The 19,424-nt window shown below is 50.2% G+C and overlaps 1 protein-coding gene across 2 annotated transcripts in view; it reads left to right on the forward strand.

The window, feature by feature from the left end:
* ESRRB (estrogen related receptor beta) overlaps positions 1-19,424 on the forward strand; it is a 183,425-nt gene that overhangs the window by 155,544 nt on the left and 8,457 nt on the right. For both annotated transcript variants that reach the window (XM_065941363.1, XM_065941362.1), the window contains exons 4-6: positions 7,851-7,961; positions 8,964-9,125; positions 18,404-18,673. In XM_065941363.1, the coding sequence (XP_065797435.1) occupies positions 7,851-7,961; positions 8,964-9,125; positions 18,404-18,673 (543 nt within the window). The remainder of the gene's footprint in view (positions 1-7,850; positions 7,962-8,963; positions 9,126-18,403; positions 18,674-19,424) is intronic.

Below are 19,424 nucleotides of genomic sequence, written 5' to 3' on the forward strand. Positions count from 1 at the left end.
TAGCATAATGTTTTCAAAGTTTCTCGATGTCGTAGCAAGTATCAGAACTTCATTCCTATTTCATGACTGAATAATATTCCATTGTATGTATAATACCACATCATATCAATGGATGTTTGTGTTGTTTCTGCCTTTTGGCTGCTGTGAATGTCACCAAGAACATATGCAGATGAGTATCTGTTCAAAGTCCTGATTTCAGTTCTTTTGAGTCCAGACCTAGGGTTAGCTGGCATTTCCACAAGTAGTTAAACAAATTTTTAATTAATCTTTTTATTTTGATATAATTGTAGATTCATATGTAGAAATAATGCAGAGAGATCTCGTGTTTACCCTTTACCCAGTTTCTCCCAATGGTAACATCTAAACTATAGCTCAATATCCCAGCCAGAATATTTACTTTGATACAGTCACAATATGGAACAGTTTCAAGGATAAAGTATTTTTAATAATGATACTATTGGCTAACATTTATTGAGCACTCCCTATGTGTCATCTACAATATTTTAAGTACCTTACGTGTATTAACTCATTTAATCTTCACCACAATAAAGGTAAGTGCTACTGTCATCCTCATTTTACAAGTGCAGGAGTTGAGGCACAAAGGGGTGAAGAACATGCTCAAGGTCATTAAGGCAGTAAGGGGTAGAGTCAGGTCTGACCCTAAGATCTGTGCTTCCTCTTTTTAGAGGCACAGACCCCTCTGGGCCTCTACACAGTTGCAACTCTCAAAACAAGCACAGTCTCCAGGCCAAGCTGTAAGTGACAGCCGGGTAGGCCCCTGGCTCTTTGCAGCCAGGCATTTTTTTTGGCCACACCACATAGCTTGCAGGATCTTAATTCCCTGACCAGGGATCGAAACTGTGCTCCCTGCAGTGGAAGCGTGGAGTCTTAACCACTGAACCGCCAGGGAAGTCCCTGCATCCAGACTTTACAATGGAGCATCTCAGTGTGAACCTGCTCACTCACTCTGTTCACACGGTCTTCCCCCCCTGCTCCTGGGGAAGGGTGACCAAGCACAGTCCACCTCCCCGCTGTCTTGCTCAGGGCCAGGCAGGAACAGATGTCCCCTCACAGAGCCACCAAAGAGGATTTTATGAAGGCACTACTTACAGAGCGGAGGGTGGGATCGGGGAACCAGCCAGAGGTGGTGATACACCCTGAGACTAGCAGCAGCAGGGAGCATTTGATAATCTCAGCCTTAACAGACCAGAGATGAGTTGCTCCAGGAAGCCAGAGAGAACAGGCTTGTACTCAGTGGTCAGAGTTAACACTTCGGGCCCAGCAGGAAGGGAGTAAGGGTTAAGTACCCCTCATTCCAGCTCTCTGATCGAGGCACTGCAAACCCAGCAGGAAGCCAGAGACCAGAGATCCCTGGCGATGGGGCAGGGCTGACTTGGGTAGTAGGCGGGACTAGAGGAGCCAGCTGAGGACAGCTGGGCAGAAGGCTGCTGGTGCAGAGGTGTAGCTGGCTCTGACAGGGTCTTCTGCCCGATACACACCGGTGGTTCTCAAACCGCCTCCAGGCAGGATTCCCCCACCAGCAATGAGGGAGTCTGTTCTCTGCTGAGGCCACACAGACTGCAGGACGCTGGGAGGCACAGCTCCAGGGCACCATTCAGATGAAATTCTCGGCGATTGGTCCCCAGGGATGTGTGGCCCTGGCCCCCCCACTGCTGGTTTCTTCTATGACCAGTGACTCAGGGCCCTTCGAGAGACGCCTGGGCTCTGGTGTCAGATCGCATTCCTTCCTATGAGGCTTTGGCAAGTGACTCACTGTCCCCCATCTGTAAATGGGATAATAATAGAAGCTCCCTCATAGGGTTGTTGCAATCCCTAAAGGAAATATACACATGCAGGGCTTAGAGCAGGGGCAGGACCAGGGAGCAACTGGTCAGTAGGGGTGAACTTCGGCTTATACTTGTGTCTGTTAGATTTAAGGGGTTACCATGTTGGCCAAGAAGGGGGACAGCTTCTTATCTGGGCCTGGACTCAGCTAAAGGCCTCAGTCTTCACGGTACATGCATTCCAGTAATTATCAATCTTTTTTGTATTCAAATGACACACTAATGAATACTTAATTTTGGCCTGCACATGTTAAAGGATTAAACTGTACTAAACAGTCATTAAAGCAAAGGATAAGTATTTATTATAGTATTTAGAGATCTGGTACACTTTACCTGAGAATATTATTGATGCCTTTTTAAATTCAGAAAGTATCAATAAGATGATACAATCTAATAATCCCAGGCAGTAACTGTAAATTACTTAGTATTTTAATATGCTCCCTGAACCTGCCTTTTAGATATTTCACTAATGTAAGAACACTAACAATGAGTTTACTCTCGTTTCAGTTTCAAATCCCCAGCTTTATTTTTTTTCCATTTGCTGTTTGTAAAGACTTAAGTATCCTAATTTAAAAAGTAATTGCGCATTCTATCAGTGAAAATTGCTTTTTGCTGCAAGTTACAGAGAACTTGACTGCTAGTGGCTTAAGCATCAATAAATGAGATTGATTTCCGCACCAAACAAAAAGTCCGGAGATGGGTGATTGCACAGACTTCTCGGTCACAGTGTCAGGGGCTCAGGCTCTGCCTTTCTTCTCTGGTGTTTGGTGTCTTTACATGGCTGCTTCGTGGTTGCAAAGGGGTTGCCACAGCTCTAGGCTTCATCTTCCAGGTCAGGGCAGAAGGGAGGCAAAAAGAGCTGCACCAACAATGTCTGTCTCTCTTATCAGAAAAGCAAAACCATTCCCAGAAGCTCCCACCATAGGCTTCCCCTTATATCCCATGGGCCAGAGCCAGGCCATATGACCAGCCTTGGTTACCGGGGAGACTGAAAATGTGGGAAACAAAATTGCTTGGACTAGCTAGAGCTCATTGTGTCTATGAAGAAAATCTGGATCCTGTTAGCATGGAAAAGGGGAAATAGAATGAAAGTTGGGTAGACAACTAATAATGTCTGCTTGACCCAATGGTTAGAATTTGGTGATCCACCTCTAAAGGATTCATGATACAACATGCTGCTGTATCTCTCTGGATGAGGACTCAGTCCATACCATTACCTCTTAGGAAGGGGCTGCTTCTTGTTCACTAAACATGTGCAGCAGAGTCAAGGGAAAAAACACACACATTGGCAGATAATAAGTATAAACATAGACCAATGTCTGTTTAGGCCGAGTGCCAAGGAATTCAGATCTCTGTCCACTGTCTCTGCCCTTGAGGGACTGAACCTTCTCAGGGCAGAGCAGATCACATCAATAAAGACAAATGCGTAGAAGGCAAGGAGGTGACCGGCCTGAAAACACTGTACAAATGTAGGAAATAGAGGGCGCTTGGCTGTGGAAGGAGGGTGACCAAGGCTGTTCAAGTCCATAAAGGGTTGTCTTGTGGAAGGGAGGTAATCCTGTGGGATGGAATGCAGGGTAGGAAGTGATCTGGGGACAGAATTTAGGTCAATACCAGGGGAAATTTTCAGGAGGAATGGGTTGCCTTGAGAGAGTGAATTTCTGGAGGCTGGAGAGACAAATGGAAGCTGGGGGAAGGATCAGACCTGGACAGTCTTTTGTTTTTTTGGTTGGAAAGGCTTCATTTTAACGGGCACATCACTTTACTCAGACACTTGATTGCCTTCCACAAGTTGGGTGCTGAACCGGGACTGCAATGATAAATGAAAGTCCTTGTCCAGGAGTTTCCCACAATCCACCAGGGAGATGGGCGCGTGGTGTACAGTGGTGAAGAGTTGTTTTGACCTTGGTGGCTGTAACACAGAAAAGACAAAGGGAGCCCAAGAATGGCATGGTCAGCTCTGCCAGGGGAGTCTGGAAAGGTTTCCCAGTAGAGAAAATACTTGGACTGGGCCTTCAAAGGTGCGTCCAGGGTATGTACTGCCTTTGAGGGTGGTTGGGGCTTTTCATTTGGTGGGGGGGTGCCCATCTGCCCAATCCCAGCCAGGGTCTATGACCCTGGATAGCTCTACCCTAAATGGTCATTGACAAACCCTGACTGTGGGGCAGTGTTATGGGAAAGGGAGATCTCTGAACTAGGGCAGATGGGATCCTGTCCTCTAAGAGCCTGTTGAGTTGGAGGTGGCATGTGAAGTGCCGGGACACAGAGTCGTTGGAGTGATGGCCTCTCTTGGCTGCTGGAACCACTTTCCAATTTACCAACCATTTTCCCACTATTTTGTCTTTTGTCACAAAAGCCACATGCGGCAAGCAGAGCTGCTATAACCACAGCTTCCATCTCTACACTGGGACCGAGGCCCTGAGAGCCAACTTGGCCGAGGCCGCCCAACCTGTAAGGGCTGAGCCAGCCTGGGACCTCGATCACTGGATCCTGTGGGTTGAGGGATTTGGGTTTGTGAGCTGAGCACGACTTGGAAAAGCAGATGGGAAGCAAGGAGATCAAACAAACCTCAATACCAGATATCAATTTGTGCATAATCAAACCCTACAGGCTCCTTTTTTTTTTAATCAGAATAACCTGATAATCAATACACTTATTGATTGGAGCTATTGACCATTGTGCTGTCAAGATCTAGAGGAGAAAATTTAGAGAGTTCATACCTGCTGTGTCCTGGGAAGTCATACCCTGGAATGGCAAAGAGCTTGGGTATTGGTTCATTTATTGGGCAAATTACTAAATCTCTGTGAGCCTCAGTTTATCTTGTAATAAGATAATAACCCCTGCTGTATACCTTGTGGACTAAATACAGCAACACATACAGAAAGCCCGCCATAAGATTGGCTGTTCTCATTCTCATTGTCAATGTGATTTACCGGAAGTTTGCACACAACTTGGGGGAAGAGTACTAATGATGGTGACGGTGATGGTCTTAGTAACAGCTCCGTTTTCTAAGCACCCACGTGACACTGGGTACCACAGCAGCCCCTGGAGTAGGACGGTGAGCAGCCCCTGGTCGTAAGGAGTGCCTAATTAGGAGAATCCCAGTGTGTTATTGGAGCCCGGGAAGAAGCACCCAGCCTGGATGGGGGGCTGGGGGTGGGGGCAGGTTGGAGGCAAGTTCATTCGTGCATGTATCAAGATTTTCTTGAACACCCACAACGTGCCAGGCCCTGTGTGAGGACAGAGTGTATTAGATGGGGAGGCATGGACAGAGGTGGCATATGCCCATCTCCTTGCCCCACTGGGGGGTGGGTGCCTCCTTTTCCCCTTGTTGAGCAGCTCCCTGTCCTGTTGACAATGGTCTGGGATCAGGCAGCCTGGGTGGGAGGGGGGAGTTCATGAGACTGGCTTCTAGCAGAGAAAGCCAGTGAAGTGGAGAAGGGCCCCACTCTGGACTCCAGGTCAGACCCTGGCACATAGTAGGTATTCAGGAAACTGGGATCCTCACGGTCCTCTATGCCTGCTGCTTGGCGTTTTCACTCATGGTCTTGCCAGCTTTCCAGGCGGAGAAGCCTGGTGGAGGGCTGGACTCTCCTCGGGGGTAGTAGGCAGGGCTGAGCTGCTTTCAGGTTGGGTCACAGGACGGGGTCAGGAAGACTCTTCATGGTACGGGGGGCCATCCTTCCTGCCTTCACATGCCTGCTCCTTCTGCCCTCCCAGAAGGCGCTGGGAGGGGTGAGCCGGAGTCCCATCGGCACACGGGTCTCGGTCTTTTGCTGAATGGGATTCGGCTGCCCCGTCAAGTTCCCGAGGTGCTGATGGAAGTGGATTATTCAGCCACGTCTGCTAGGAGACTGTGGTGCAGCCCAGCTCAAACTCTTCCTGTGCGTACGAATCACCCTGCTGAAATGCTAGCTCAGCTTCCACCCGGGGCCAGCCCTGAGAGCTTGCAGAAGAAGCTCCGCCCTGCTACTGCTGCTGCTGATCAGGGACCACCCTTTGAGAAGGAGGCGGCGGTCGGTACCCGGCACACACCTGCGGAGGGTTCTATGCGTGTGCTAACCTGCCACCTCGTGACTGCGGCTCTGCCCAGGGCTTTCTCTGGCCGCCAGAGCCTTCTCAACGCAGACCTGTGACTTGCCAGTGACTGTGGGAGAAGTGGCTAAATGCCCCAGTGGCCCTTGTCCCCAGCCCCGTAGCTGAGGCACGTTCTGCACTGCCTCCCCGGGTCCGCGGTGAGGCTGAGCCGGTTGTCCACAACAGTCATCCACTCAGGAACACACTCGTATTGACTTCCTCCCTAAGATTGCCTCCCAGATAAACCGCCTGCGTTATCTCAGCATCTGATCCTGGAGCACCCACTGCAAAGGTGGCCAGTTGAACCCATTCTGACACTCAACACAGAAGGGAAGTTCATTGTCATCAGGAGGCTTAAGGACCACGCTTAGCCAGACAAGGGCCAAGGAAAGCCCATGAGAGCCCAGGCACGGGAGATGCCCTAACCAAGAAAGTCTGGCCCAGGGCTGCCCATACCCCTGCAGCTGAGGAGTACTGCTGGCCTCCTTAATAAGAGGACAAGAGGGGAGCTGCCTTGAAATAGGAAGCAGGGGTGGGACGCTGGGTAGACCCTGTCCTGGAAAAGAAAAGCTTTACCACAGCCGTGTTCAGCATCAAGTACAAAAGCGCCAGTTGTGGGGTAAAATGAACACTGCTGATGAAATGCCGAGCGACTGGCCCCCCCAAAAGACTTTCCCTCTAGGGCAGCCTGGCTGGGTGGGCTTACAGCAGCCTCCCGGCCCTTAGCACACCCCCCAGGAAGATGGCAGAAGGTAGGACTGTCAGGAGGAAGTGCCAAGGAAAGACAGGGCCCTGAAGACCAACTGGCTGGAGCTCTGTATTGTGATGCTGTTGACCTTTGGGGGAAGGACGAGAAGGTGAAGCCACCGAGCTTGCTCCTCTGGGGCCTCGGACTCTGTCTTTGACTTCTTGCGTGTTTCAGTCAAAGTCCATCTCCTGGTGAGGCAAGGAGAGCCGCTTTGCTTATGGTGTTCTCACTTGCAGCTAAGTCGATGGGCTCCATCCATCTTTTTAGGGCAGTCCATACAAGTTGGTGGCTACGCCTAGGTGTGTGTGCCCTCGGGAGAGGAACCCACAGGAGGTCCTGTCCACCCCGCCTGCTGGCGGGGGTGTCAAGTGGTAACAATGTGTGTATCCAGAATGCAGGGGCTAGGAGTGGGGTGGGTTTCCTGAAGGTGGTACGAACTCAGTGACAATAAAGGGTCTCCCTAGGATTGGGCCTTACTCCACCGGAAATGGGTGTCGGTGTGGTGTGGCCACACCTGCTTTCACTTGCTGTTGACATCCTTCTAGGCACTGATGTTCCAGGTGTGACCAGGCCTACCTGGTTCCCATCCGGTGGGGTTTGTGTAGAAGACATTTATGTCTGCATTTATGTGGAAGACAGATGTTAGAACTGAGCCCTAGAATTTCTGAGGGTGGGATCCAGAAATTGACACCTATGATGAGTGTCCACCATCTAGACGCTTCTTGTATGAAAAGTTTGAAAGTCATTGTTTTAGCTCTTTGGAAGTGTCACTCATGGCAGGGATTTCTTTCCTCTCTCGGCAAGCTAACTCAGTCCTGCTTGGATTCATAGCAGATCTAAAATGATGCATCATCTTTCCGCAACTCTTGGAGGAGTGCTTTTGCTGTGCTTTGCCTTCTGGAAACAGAAAGACTCAAGGGCTGAAGTTTGCTTGGGAGAGATTTCAGGACAGAAAGGCAGGACCAGGCCTAGGGGAAACCCGGATGGGTCATTACTGTGAAGACGATTATCTTGGGATTGTCCAACCACCTGGCCTGAGGCTGGCCATGGGGCAAGGTGCAAACAGCCATCGGGGTGTAGCCCTGAAAGATTTAGCCATTGCTGGTACTCTGAAGTCAGCACTGACACCGCTGATGATGTCGAACAACTCTGAGACCTTCTCCTTTTTTCCTCTCCAACAGGTGTGCGCCTCGACCGAGTGCGCGGAGGCCGCCAGAAATACAAGCGACGGCTGGACTCAGAGAGCAGCCCGTACCTGAGCTTACAGATTTCTCCTCCTGCTAAAAAGCCATGTGAGTGCAGGGCAGTCTGCACCCCTTTTGCTCTGTTGCTGGAACATCTGGCGTCCCTTGGGGAAATGCCGCCTTCACACCGCTGGGTTATGGGGGCACTGAGGACCACCGTGGGGGGCAGCAGGGTCTGTCCTTGGCATCGGGTACTTCAGGCTTCATTCAGAAGATCTTTCCTATGGGATTTACAGAAAGTGAAAGTGTTAGTCGCTCAGTCTAACCCACCAGGTTCCTCTGTCCATGGAATTCTCCAGGCAAGAATAAAGGAGTGGGTTGCCATTCTCTTCTCTGGGGGATCTTCCCAACCCTGGGTCTCCTGCATTGCAGGCCGATTCTTTACCATCTGAGTCACCAGGATTTACAGAACGGTTTTCTAAATGCAGCATGATTCCAATCTCCAGAACATGTCCCCTCACCTCCCATAGGACTTGAATCAGGGTCCTCTCAAGAGAATTCACCAGGCAGCTTCCCTTGTTGGGATATTTCCGAGCAGCCAAAATCATCACTGCCAGCAACTTTGTGGAGTCAGAAAGGGAGGGGGTGTGGGAGAAGGATGGACTGGGAGTTTGGGGTTGGTAGGGATGCAAACTATTACACATTGAATGGGGGTGGATGACAAGGTCTTACTGTAAGCACAAGGAACTACAGCCAATGTCCTGGGATAAACCATAATGGAAAAGAATATAAAAAAGAATGTGTGTGTGTATATATATGTGTGTGTGTGTATGTGTGTATATATAAAACTGTGTCACTTTGCCATAGAGCAAAAATGAACACAGCATTGTAAATCAACTATACATCAGTAAAATTAAAAAAAAAAAAATAAGGAAAAATGAAGAAAGGGAGGGCGGGAGGCAGGGTGGAAGGGAGGCAGTCGGGTTTAGACATGTTTGACTTTCCTACGGCTCCCTGGGACCCATATTTCCTTCCGGAGCCATCTCAGGCTCCACCTTGGCCTCCTTCCTCTTTTCCCAGGCATTTACATTCTCCCTTTGGTCTTTGCAGTGACTAAAATCGTCTCCTACCTGCTGGTGGCTGAGCCAGACAAACTCTACGCCATGCCTCCCCCAGGCATGCCAGAGGGTGACATCAAGGCTCTGACCACTCTCTGTGACCTGGCAGACAGGGAGCTCGTGGTCATCATTGGCTGGGCCAAGCACATCCCAGGTGAGCCCCACAGACTGGGGGAGGGTGTAGGCAGAGACTAGCAGCTCTGCTCCCCACGGCTCTGGTTCTGATGTATGGGAGCCCGGAACCCCGGAGCTGTGTGGGACCTTGGCAAGTCTATTCTTCTCTGGGATCCTTTCTCTCTTTGTGGGATTGGAGGTGAAAAGGTATTTGGAAGGTCCAGTGATGCTCCTGAACTGATTAGCATTCTAGTGGGGCTATGATTGCTTCTACATTAGGTAGCAATCAAAGCAAGTTCTTTGGATCCTTAAAGGCCAAAGAACAGGGTTTTCTCCTTATTGATCATATACTGGGAAATAACAGAAGAGGCATTGACTCTCATGTTTCCTATTAGTGAAGTGGAGTGGTTAAGAACGTGGGCTTGGGAATCAGATTGGGGTTCGAATTCTAGGTCTGCAACTTGCTAGCTGCGTGACCCAGGGCGGGTCACCTGACCTTTCTGCACACAGGGAATACCAGCACTACCTCCTTCATGCACTTTGACGTGGGGATGAAATGCGAGCGTGTGTGGGATGCTTTTGATACATCCTTGATGTCAGCCATATGCTCGCTATTGCCTTTTGCCTGATCCTAAGGGAGGCCAGTCTCTTAATTTGGATCCTATGATTTTAAGATCATTTCTGGCATGAGAACATATGTAATGAACAGGTTTTGGGTGATCCAGACTTCTCGTCATTGCCTGTGGCCCCAGGCCCCTCCTTCAGCCTTTTTCAAACTGGATGAAGGGAGGAAGCTGACTTTTATAATTTGTTTATGTAGACACAGATATCCACATCCTCTACATCACAGCTTTGCTGAGGGGCTTTCTGAAGTCTGTGCAGTTTGCTCCTTTAGAGTTCTGACAGCTTGGCTCATGGTGTCGGGGAGACAGGCAGTGACCTATGGTAGACTCGGATTCTTCCTAGCTATGTGACATGGGACAGTTTATCTTCCTGTCTTGTAGATCCCTTCTGTGTTTGCCACTGGCTCTGAAAGATGAATACGGCATTCATGGTTCTGTAGCAAAGGTGTCCTAAACCTCAGATGCCGAGGCCCACAGTTGATTGGGGCAGGTCAGAAAGTCCTTACGTAAGATGCTATGTGCACGACTTACAGGAGTGAGCCTTCGGGCGGATAACAGCTCAGAGATGGTGCTGGTATCCCCGTTGGCAGGAAGCCTAGAATTCCTTCGGCAGGGACTCCCGGACTCAGGGCTGGGCTCCCTGGGGATCTGGGCTGGAGCGCCCTTACTAAGGAGCTCAGCCTCTTGGGATTACACACTCAGTAGTTTTTTAATCTGCCCTATGCTGATTCAGCAACAGTGTAGGGTCAGGCCACTGCTTAAGACACCTCAGCCTGGATTGCTCCACTAACCCAGGGCCAAATGGGGCACACCCCCCCACCCCCACCCCGCACAACCCCACTTCCCATCACATGCTCCTCTTCCAGGCTGAGCAGATAACTGCATCTCAGCAATGGCTCAGGAGTGGCTCCTGGTGGACCCACAGGTCACTGCCTCCTTTTTCGACCACCTCGTGCCCACAGTGCCTCCCAGGGGGTGGAGCAGAACCAGGAGTCACTGCCTCCCTTGCACCCATTTTCCTTCCCACCCCCCAGCTCCATCTCTTGCCAGTGCCCAGCCAAGAGGCCAGTGAGCAGAGCAGAATGGTTGCTGAAGATTCAGGCAGACCTGGGCCCTCCTCCCAGCTCTGTCCTAACTGGCTTAGAGAGAGATACTTGGTGCCCCAGTGTTAGATGCTTTATTTTTTCTGTGCTTCAGAGTCCCCACTTGTGAATAACAGCCCCCCAACCCCCCACTCTTTGGGCTGCTGGGAGGCTATGACACATGTAGCCCAACACAGTGGGTGCTTGATAAATGGCAGAGACCGTGACCATGGTCGCTGTCGTTGCTAATAGTATTAAAAGCCTCCTTTCACATCATCATTTCTCCTTGTCCAAAGCTGAATTCTTTTTGATTAAAAAATAAAATAAACATAGGGGCTCATTTGTCTGTCTCAAATGCTAATTTGCTTATTTTGCATACATTTGCATGCTGAATTATTTGGGCCTGACCTTCTAGTGTTTAAGGTAAAATTAATTAATAAGGTCTCCTGCCACTGCATGTAAACTTCATATTAAGGGTGATGACATAATCAAGTGCCTGATACAGTTAAACTAATTGACTTAATCCCATCTCAGATTAGATGAAAAACTTATCTGAAGACCTGCTCACTGGCCCTTAGAAAGAGAGAGTGAGAAAGAGAGCAGGCTTATACAAGTCAGAGCCCCATCCTGGGGCTTGAGTCATCAGCTGTCCGTCTTGCTTCCTGGACGGACAGAAGGCCTGGCTTCTTAAGTCGGCTCAGATTAGTGCTCTGGAGAGGAGTCCAAGCCACTGTCCTGAATTAAGCACAGGAAACCATACCTCATGACTCAGTGTCATCTGGTCCAGAGCCTGGCACACAAAGAGTGCTTCATGTCTGCTTTTGCATGCATTTATTGAAGTGAAATAGCAATCGCACACATTGCACATGAACTGTATGTAAGCTCTCTTGAGGGATTCCCAGATGGCGTTTGTGGTAAAGAACCCACACGCCAATGCAGGAGACTCGGGTTTGATTCCTGGGCCAGGAAGATCTCCGGGAGAAGGGCATGGCAACCCATTCCGGTATTCTTGCCTGGAGAATCCTCATGGACAGAGGAGCCTGGCAGGCTACAGTCCGGAGGGTTGCACAAAGTCAGACACGACTAAAGCGATTAAGCATGCACGCACAAGCTCTCTTGCTTGGAGTTGTGGCTGATCCAAATAATTCAATTCATTTCTGCCCTAAGGGTCTCCTTGGGGAATGATATAGATAATTTTAAAAAGATTTTTTTCATGGAAAATTTCAAGGGTAGAGTAGACCAAATACTATGATGAACCTTCATTACCTTGTTTCAACAATTATCCCCGAAGACCAATCTTGTTTCTTCTCTACCCACCCATCTCCCACCTCCTGTATCTCACTCATGAGAAGGAAGAGGCTTAGTTATCAAATGCAGCAGGAAAAACCACAGGATGGAACACAGAGGCAGGAGGGATGCCATGGGCTTCAGCACATGAGTTGAGCTGGGCCTTCAGGATTGATGGGCAGTGGCCATGGAGGAAAAGTCCAGAAGGGCATCAGGTGCCGTGCAAGGAAGCAGACATACTCATGCGGCACTGAGTCACCAGCTTAGCCAGAAGGAAGGGTCATCTGAGCACCTCATCTGAGCACAAACTCATTGCTAGCACCCCCACTGCGTTTCCTCCATAGTTCAGTTTCAGTTCAGTTCAGTTCAGTGTCCAACCCTTTGCGACTCCATGGACTGCACCACGCCAGGCTTCCCTGTCTTTCACCATCTCCCAGAGCTTGCTCAAACTCGAGTCCATCAAATCAATGATGCCATCCAACCATCTCATCCTCTGCTGTCTCCTTCTCCTCCTGCCCTCAATCTTTCCCAACATTAGGGTCTTTTCCAGTGAGTCAGTTCTTCCCATCAGGTGGCCAAAGTATTGGAGTTTTAGCTTCAGCATCAGTCCTTCCAATGAATATTCAGGACTGATTTCCTTTTGGATAGACTGGTTGGATCACCTTACTGTCCAAGGGACTCTCAAGAGTCTTCTCCAACACCACAGTTTTAGAAGCATCAATTCTTTGGCGCTCAGCTTTCTTTACAGTCCAGCTCTCACATGCATACATGACTACTGGAAAAACCATAGCTTTGTCTAGACGGACTTTTGTCGGCAAAGTATGTCTCTGCTTTTTAATACACTGTCTAGGTTTGTCATAGCATTTTTCCAAAGAGCAAGCTTCTTTTAATTTCATGGCTGCAATCACCATCTGCAGTGATTTTGGAGTTCCGTGAAGTGATGTTTCTGAACACACTCTTCTACAAGGGTGCGTTCAGTGGAGTAGCTGGGGGTGATTGGGATTCCTTCAGAATAGCAGCTCTTCTTTTGTTTGAGTCAGTCTGCAGTTGCCCATCCCTAACATAGGCTTTCCCCTTGAGTTGAATTTTCCAAGTATTAGGTTGCCTAGAGGACAAGCCCAAGTCTTTGGAGTGTCCACCTCTGGTTCCCCGGGAGGGAGAGATGAGAGCAAGAGGCAGCACAGGCAGTGGTATCACTTGATGAATTGCCGCCCCCAGATGTTATTAACTATTATCCTCCCTGCTCAGGCAGCCCCAAGGGTGCCCCAGTCAGACAGCACCCCCCAGCCGGCCCTGCCTGGCCCAGGTTGACGTGTGCATGGCTTCTGCAGGGGAGCCCCCCAAGAGGCCTCCTCACAGAGGGTCCCTGGGCGGCCCTGCGCCCAGGTAGCCACCGTCTGGCTCACCCTGGGGAGAGAACGCCAGCGGCCGATGAAATATAGGCTGCCGAGTGACAGCAGCTGTGTCTGGAGTGGCCTCAGATCCTATAATTATATCTCCCTTTATTACCTCTGCTAATGGCCCTCCAGGTCGACAGAAACGATAATAAATTAACAGATTATGAACTCCACTTGCCGCAAATTATGTGCTCTTTTTTTTTTTTAAATTCTAGGAGCTCATGCTGTCAAATCACTGGGGGATGGGATCTTGGGAAGAGCCTGAATGTTATTAGATCAGTTGGTGCAGATAAAGCAACCTTCCGGGGGGCAGCAGAGCTCAAGGTGGGAGAGATGGGGAGAGAGGGGGAGTGGGCAGCCCCCGGGGCCTGGGGCCACACGCAGCCTCCTCTAGTAGCCCCCTCTGCCTCGGTATTGCAGGTCACCTGATGGAGGGGCAGACCCAGCCCAGGAAAGCAATGCAGAAGTGAAGGGTGCACTGCTCAAGGGCAGGGAGGAGTGCTTCAGCTCCTTTGTTTGGGTTTAATAAAAGAATACTGCTTCCAGTAAAGGGGTGGCAGAAGAGTGGAAGTGATGTATTCCAAATACCCATCTTTCTTTCTTTCTTTCTTTTTTCATTTATTTTTATTAGTTGGAGGCTAATTACAATATTGTAGTGGTTTTTGTCATACATTGACATGAATCAGCCATGGATTTACATGTATTCCCCATCCCGATCCCCCCTCCCACCTCCCTCTCTACCCGATCCCTCTGGGTCTTCCCAGTGCACCAGGCCCGAGCACTTGTCTCATGCATCCAACCTGGACTTGTGATCTGTTTCACCATTGATAATATACATGCTGTTCTCTCGAAACATCCCACCCTTGCCTTCTCCCACAGAGTCCAAAAAAATATGGAACGCTTCACGAATTTGCATCTTTCTTAAGCAGCATTGTATCTGTATAGCCACTGTGTGTGTGTTCCCTCCCCACCATGACTCATCCTGTAACACTGCTTTACATTCTGCTGTGTTCGCTTAGTTATATCAACTAGTAGCAATTACTGTGTGCTAAGATGTGTTCTTCTAAGTGGTCTGTGCATTAGCTCATTTAACCCAAACAAACCCATGGAGTAAGTATAATTATTATTCCCATTTTAGGCACAGAAAAATGTGCCTAGGGTCACAGCCAGGGGGTCAGCAGAGCTAGGATTCCAACAGACAGGCTGGCTCTGGCATCTGTACCCTTAATAGTTGCATCCTTCTTGGGCAATGAGTATATTTCCACATCTGTACAAATGGTTCTCTCTTGTGGCTTCTAATGTACCATTCACCTAGCTAATGATTACATTTAGTACGTTTCTACTTAAGGACGTTGGTTGCATGCAGCTTCTTGTCTGCTTTGGGTCCTTACAAATGGATCTAGCAAACACCCCTTCCACATGTATATTTGTGTGTTTATACATACTTCTCTTTCTAGGAGAAATTCCTAATAGTGAGATGGCTAGGTGGATAGGGGCATGCCTTTTATGTTACGGTTAATTTAATCTTACTTCTTCAACATACAAATCAAACCAGGCAAAAATGTGTATGGAGAACTAACTCTTAGGTCCATCCCCAACCCTCCCCCTCCTTTCTCCCAGAGGTCATTTTTACTTCTCTTTTTTTCTTCGAGTGTTTCTTTTGTCAAACATTAGAAAATATTTGGACTGTTTCAAATATTAGAAAATATTGAATCTATCTTCCCCCTCCCCACACCCCTGCAACATGAAGCCGCCTCTACCTGCCGGGCAGCACTTTGGTGTGTACACCTGGGTTTTCAACACCATTTCCAGCTCCTTCTGAAGCTGTGTCCCCAAGGCACTCATCCCCTCCACCCCCGCCACACCTCCACCACACCCCCTGCCCTGCAGGCCTGCCTATGACTCACGTGGGATCAGCAAAGGCAGCTCCACCCGGAATCCTGCCTGGAGGACTAAGAGGGGCCGACCCTGTTCTCTTGGCCCTTTTTCTCGTCTCCCAGGAGTTGAGGCCCGGTGGCATCTGTCCGTTCCCTCTTCTGTGCTGGCAAGGTTTGTGGAGCCCCTCTGCCCCAGGCCAGGTGCTTGGAAGTGGGGGTGACCATGCTCCCAGGAAACCAGAGGTGACAGCCATCCATGCAGACACGCCCCACTCGCCTTTCAGAGCTCAGCCCCAAAGCCTCTTCTGTAAAGCCACCCAGACTCTCTCTCGTTTGGGCCAGACTTGCCCTTTGCGTGTCCTCGGCCTTTCCTCTCGTGGTAGCTCTTCTGACAGTTCTAAACCTCACAAGACACACATCGGGGTGTGTCTTTCCCTCTTGACCGAGCTCGTGAAGGCAGGGCCTGGCCCTGGTTCAAGCTGGCCGTTCTGTCCCCGGTGTCCAGCACAGGGCCTGGCACTTAGTAGGTGCCCAGTAAGTATCTGTGGGGTGAGCAGAGGGGCAGAGCTCATGGTCTCCTAGTGATGAAGCTCACACAGGTCTTTTCTCCTTCATTTCCAGAAGCCCAGCTCGCCCTCCTTCTCTGCCGCCTCCCAATTCAATTGTCTATTAATTTCGCCCCGTCCACCTCCTACATCTTCCCTCCCAGTCTGTCTGCTTTGAGACCTGCACCCCCAGTGCAGTCCACACGTCCGTGCATACACACACACACACACACACACACACACACACACACACACACCCGTGCTGGCTGATTGGTATCTGTTAATTAATGTCGCCCCAGGCCTCTCCCGCTCAGAGGCTCGATAAGGGAAATTGGATGTCCATTTCTATCTCTTTCATTACCTCCCGGCTCTCCCCACCACTGCAGGCAGCCACACGTCGTCTGCTCCCACGCTGGGATCTAGACGACAGCACACACCCCTGACCCCTCTGTGCCACAGCCTGTCCCCCGAGAAGGCACAGCCATCCACACTGGCCCCGTGGCCGCAGTGTAATCGCTCCAGCTCTGTGGGCGGTCACCTGGGGGTGCCAGCTGATGGGTGGTGATCCCAGGCCCCGGGGGGTGAGAGATCAGCCTGTGAACAGCAATGATCAGACTAAGAAGGGTGTTCATTGGGAAAGAGGGACCTGCTAGTGAAGGGGGCTTCATCCCCTGGGAACCCCCTAAAGCTGAACTCTGGTTGCACTGGTTGGAAAATAAGGAGGGACAGTGGCTCTCAGAGACCCGGGGCAGCAGATGAGGGTGGGGTAGACTCCATGGAAACCCAGGCCAGTGGGCCAGTCTGGAAGTTTGGGAGCCCCGGGGCCTCAGTCTGTGGGGGAGAAGAGTCACGAGAGTAACAGCTGCAGCCATCGCCACCTTCCTGGCTCAGCTTTGCTGAGCACGGACTGTGTGTGTGGCCGGGGTGGGGCAGGGGAAGATGGGGGTACAGGGGCGCGGTGCTAAGTCTTTCCTCCGTGCCAGCTCTCTTTGTTCTCCTGTCACCCCAAACCAGAACCCCGCATCTAAGCTGGCTGAGGTTCTAGGTCAGCAAGAGTCCTCCATAAGGAGAGTTACCCCTGGGGAGATGGCTTAATCTCAGTTGTCCATGACAGACATGGGGAGCAATGACTCTGTGGGTACCTTTCCTTTTTGGTGTGTCTGGCGCAGTTGGTGTTGGAATCCACCCCTGAGTTTCTGGTGGAAGTTACTGCCTTGTGTTTAGTGATCAAGATATTTGAAAATAAGCTTTCTTCCTCCCTCCCTGCTCCCTTCTTTTCCTTCTTTCCTTTAGTTTTTCTCTTTCTCTTAAATTGTTAATTGACTTCACCTAAGTTAAGTGCACATATAATGGAGTTCCAGTGTATCATTCTTATTTCACAGATAAAGACTTTTCATCTCATCACTAATAATAGCAAGAGCTCAGTAAATGTATGTTGCATAATTGTTGTCTCATTTAGGCCTCATAGTGGCTCTCTGAAGCAGGCACTACTGTTATACCCATTTCACAGATGAGGAAACTGAGGTTTGGGGAAGTAGCACAGCTCCTCTTAGGTCAGCCTATGGGTAGTAAATGAGGAATTGGGATTCAAGTCCAGGCAATCTCCAGAGCACACTGAACAAGATGGTGTCATAATTCTGGAGCTTTCCCCACCCCCAACCTTCTTTCACTCTGGACGCAGCCTCCATGCTCATTGTTGTTGCAACCCCTTGGACTACAGCACGCCAGGCTTCCCTGTCCAGACTTTGCTCAAACTCATGTTTGGTGATGCCATCCAACCATCTTATCCTCTGTCGCCCCCTTCTCCACCTGCCCTCAGTCTTTCCCAGCATTAGGGTCTTTTCCAAAGGGGAAACAGCCATGATCCAAGCTCACAGGATACAGGACTGCTTAGGACATCGTTAGGTGAAGAGTGATGGCCAGGCCAGCAGGGCTGACTTCTGGGAGGACAGGCTGCCCGTGATAAAGTCCCCCCTGACTCCGAGGGCTCTGAGCACTCAGCAACCCCAGCTGTGGTCACTAGGGGGGCGCTGGCTGGGAGCAGGTGATTCCTCCTTCCTGGTTTTGGGCCCCTTGTTTCTGTACAGCTGAGGCTCCACCCGAAGGATCAGGTGTCACTCTAAAACCCCATGCCTCCCCTGCTTTGAGCAGAGAGGGGGATCTGGAAGCTTCTCGGAGTGGAGGGGATCCTGTCCTGCCACCTCCTGATTCTATGTATTCAGGGGCTCCTTAAATTACAAATACCTTTGGTTAATCAAAAAGCCTCCTGGCACATTTGAAAACTACCATAGAATAACAAGGATAAGGACAATAACAACTGTCAATGTTGACTGAGCTCTCGTCATGTAACTCTTTTCCATGAATTCCACATCTGACCCATTCACCGAGGAAGGACCGTGAGTCCAGCAGGTGGAAGGGAGGGGCAGGACCCCCTCCTCCTCTGCCGCTCCCCCCACTCCGTCCACCCACCTGACCGCTGCCACCCTGCTGGCCCCCTCTCCCGGCAGGCTTCTCCAACCTCTCGCTGGGGGACCAGATGAGCCTGCTGCAGAGCGCCTGGATGGAGATCCTTATCCTGGGCATCGTGTACCGCTCGCTGCCCTACGACGACAAGCTGGTGTACGCAGAGGACTACATCATGGATGAGGAGCACTCCCGCCTCGCGGGGCTGCTGGAGCTCTACCGGGCCATCCTGCAGCTGGTGCGCAGGTACAAGAAGCTCAAGGTGGAGAAGGAGGAGTTCGTGACGCTCAAGGCCTTGGCCCTGGCCAACTCAGGTACGGGCAGGGGTGGGGCCTGCAGGGGAAGCTCAGAGAGGTCTTAGGGCCCAGGGGAGCACACACAGCTCTGGGGCCAGCGATTAGGGTGGCTCTGAGCAGGAGTGTCATGATGATGCTAGAGCTTCTTGCCACCAAAGGTTGTGCAGGGGATGGCCGGAATTGCAAAGGTGGTGACGAAGACTGGCATTGGTTGAGTCTTTCCTAAGCCCTCCCCTGGGCCCTTGCCTTGCAGATCAACACAGGGGTTAAGGGCACAGATTCTAGAGCCCAGTTGCTAAGAGTCAAATCCTGCTTCTGTCACTTGGGCAAATCTGTGCCTCACTTCACTCTGTGCCTCAGTTTCTTCATCAGTAAAATGGGAATAATAAACAGTCCAGAAGATTCCACCCCAGAAGACTGTGGAAGGGATTTATTTCTGTAAAATTATGCTTACAACATGCCTGGCACATAAGTACTCAGCCTATTAAATCAATTAGCCATGAACCGATTTCGTCTTACAATTCAACCCTATGAGCAACGCTCCTATCATTTTAACCCCACTTTACAAATGGAGAAACTGGGGGCTTGGAAAGTTGAAGCACATTGCCCAGGGTCACACAGTCAAAGAGTACTGAACCTAGGACCTAAGCCCAGGTCCTCTTATTCCAAAATCAACTCCAAGCTTATACAGACTCCTTAAATCTCCTACTCAAATTGCTCAAGCCCAAGAGAGAAAACCTTCCTAGCATTAAAAAGGAGGCCTCACTCC

Source organism: Muntiacus reevesi, chromosome 7 (genome assembly GCF_963930625.1).
Source record: "Muntiacus reevesi chromosome 7, mMunRee1.1, whole genome shotgun sequence".
NCBI lineage: Eukaryota > Metazoa > Chordata > Mammalia > Artiodactyla > Cervidae > Muntiacus > Muntiacus reevesi.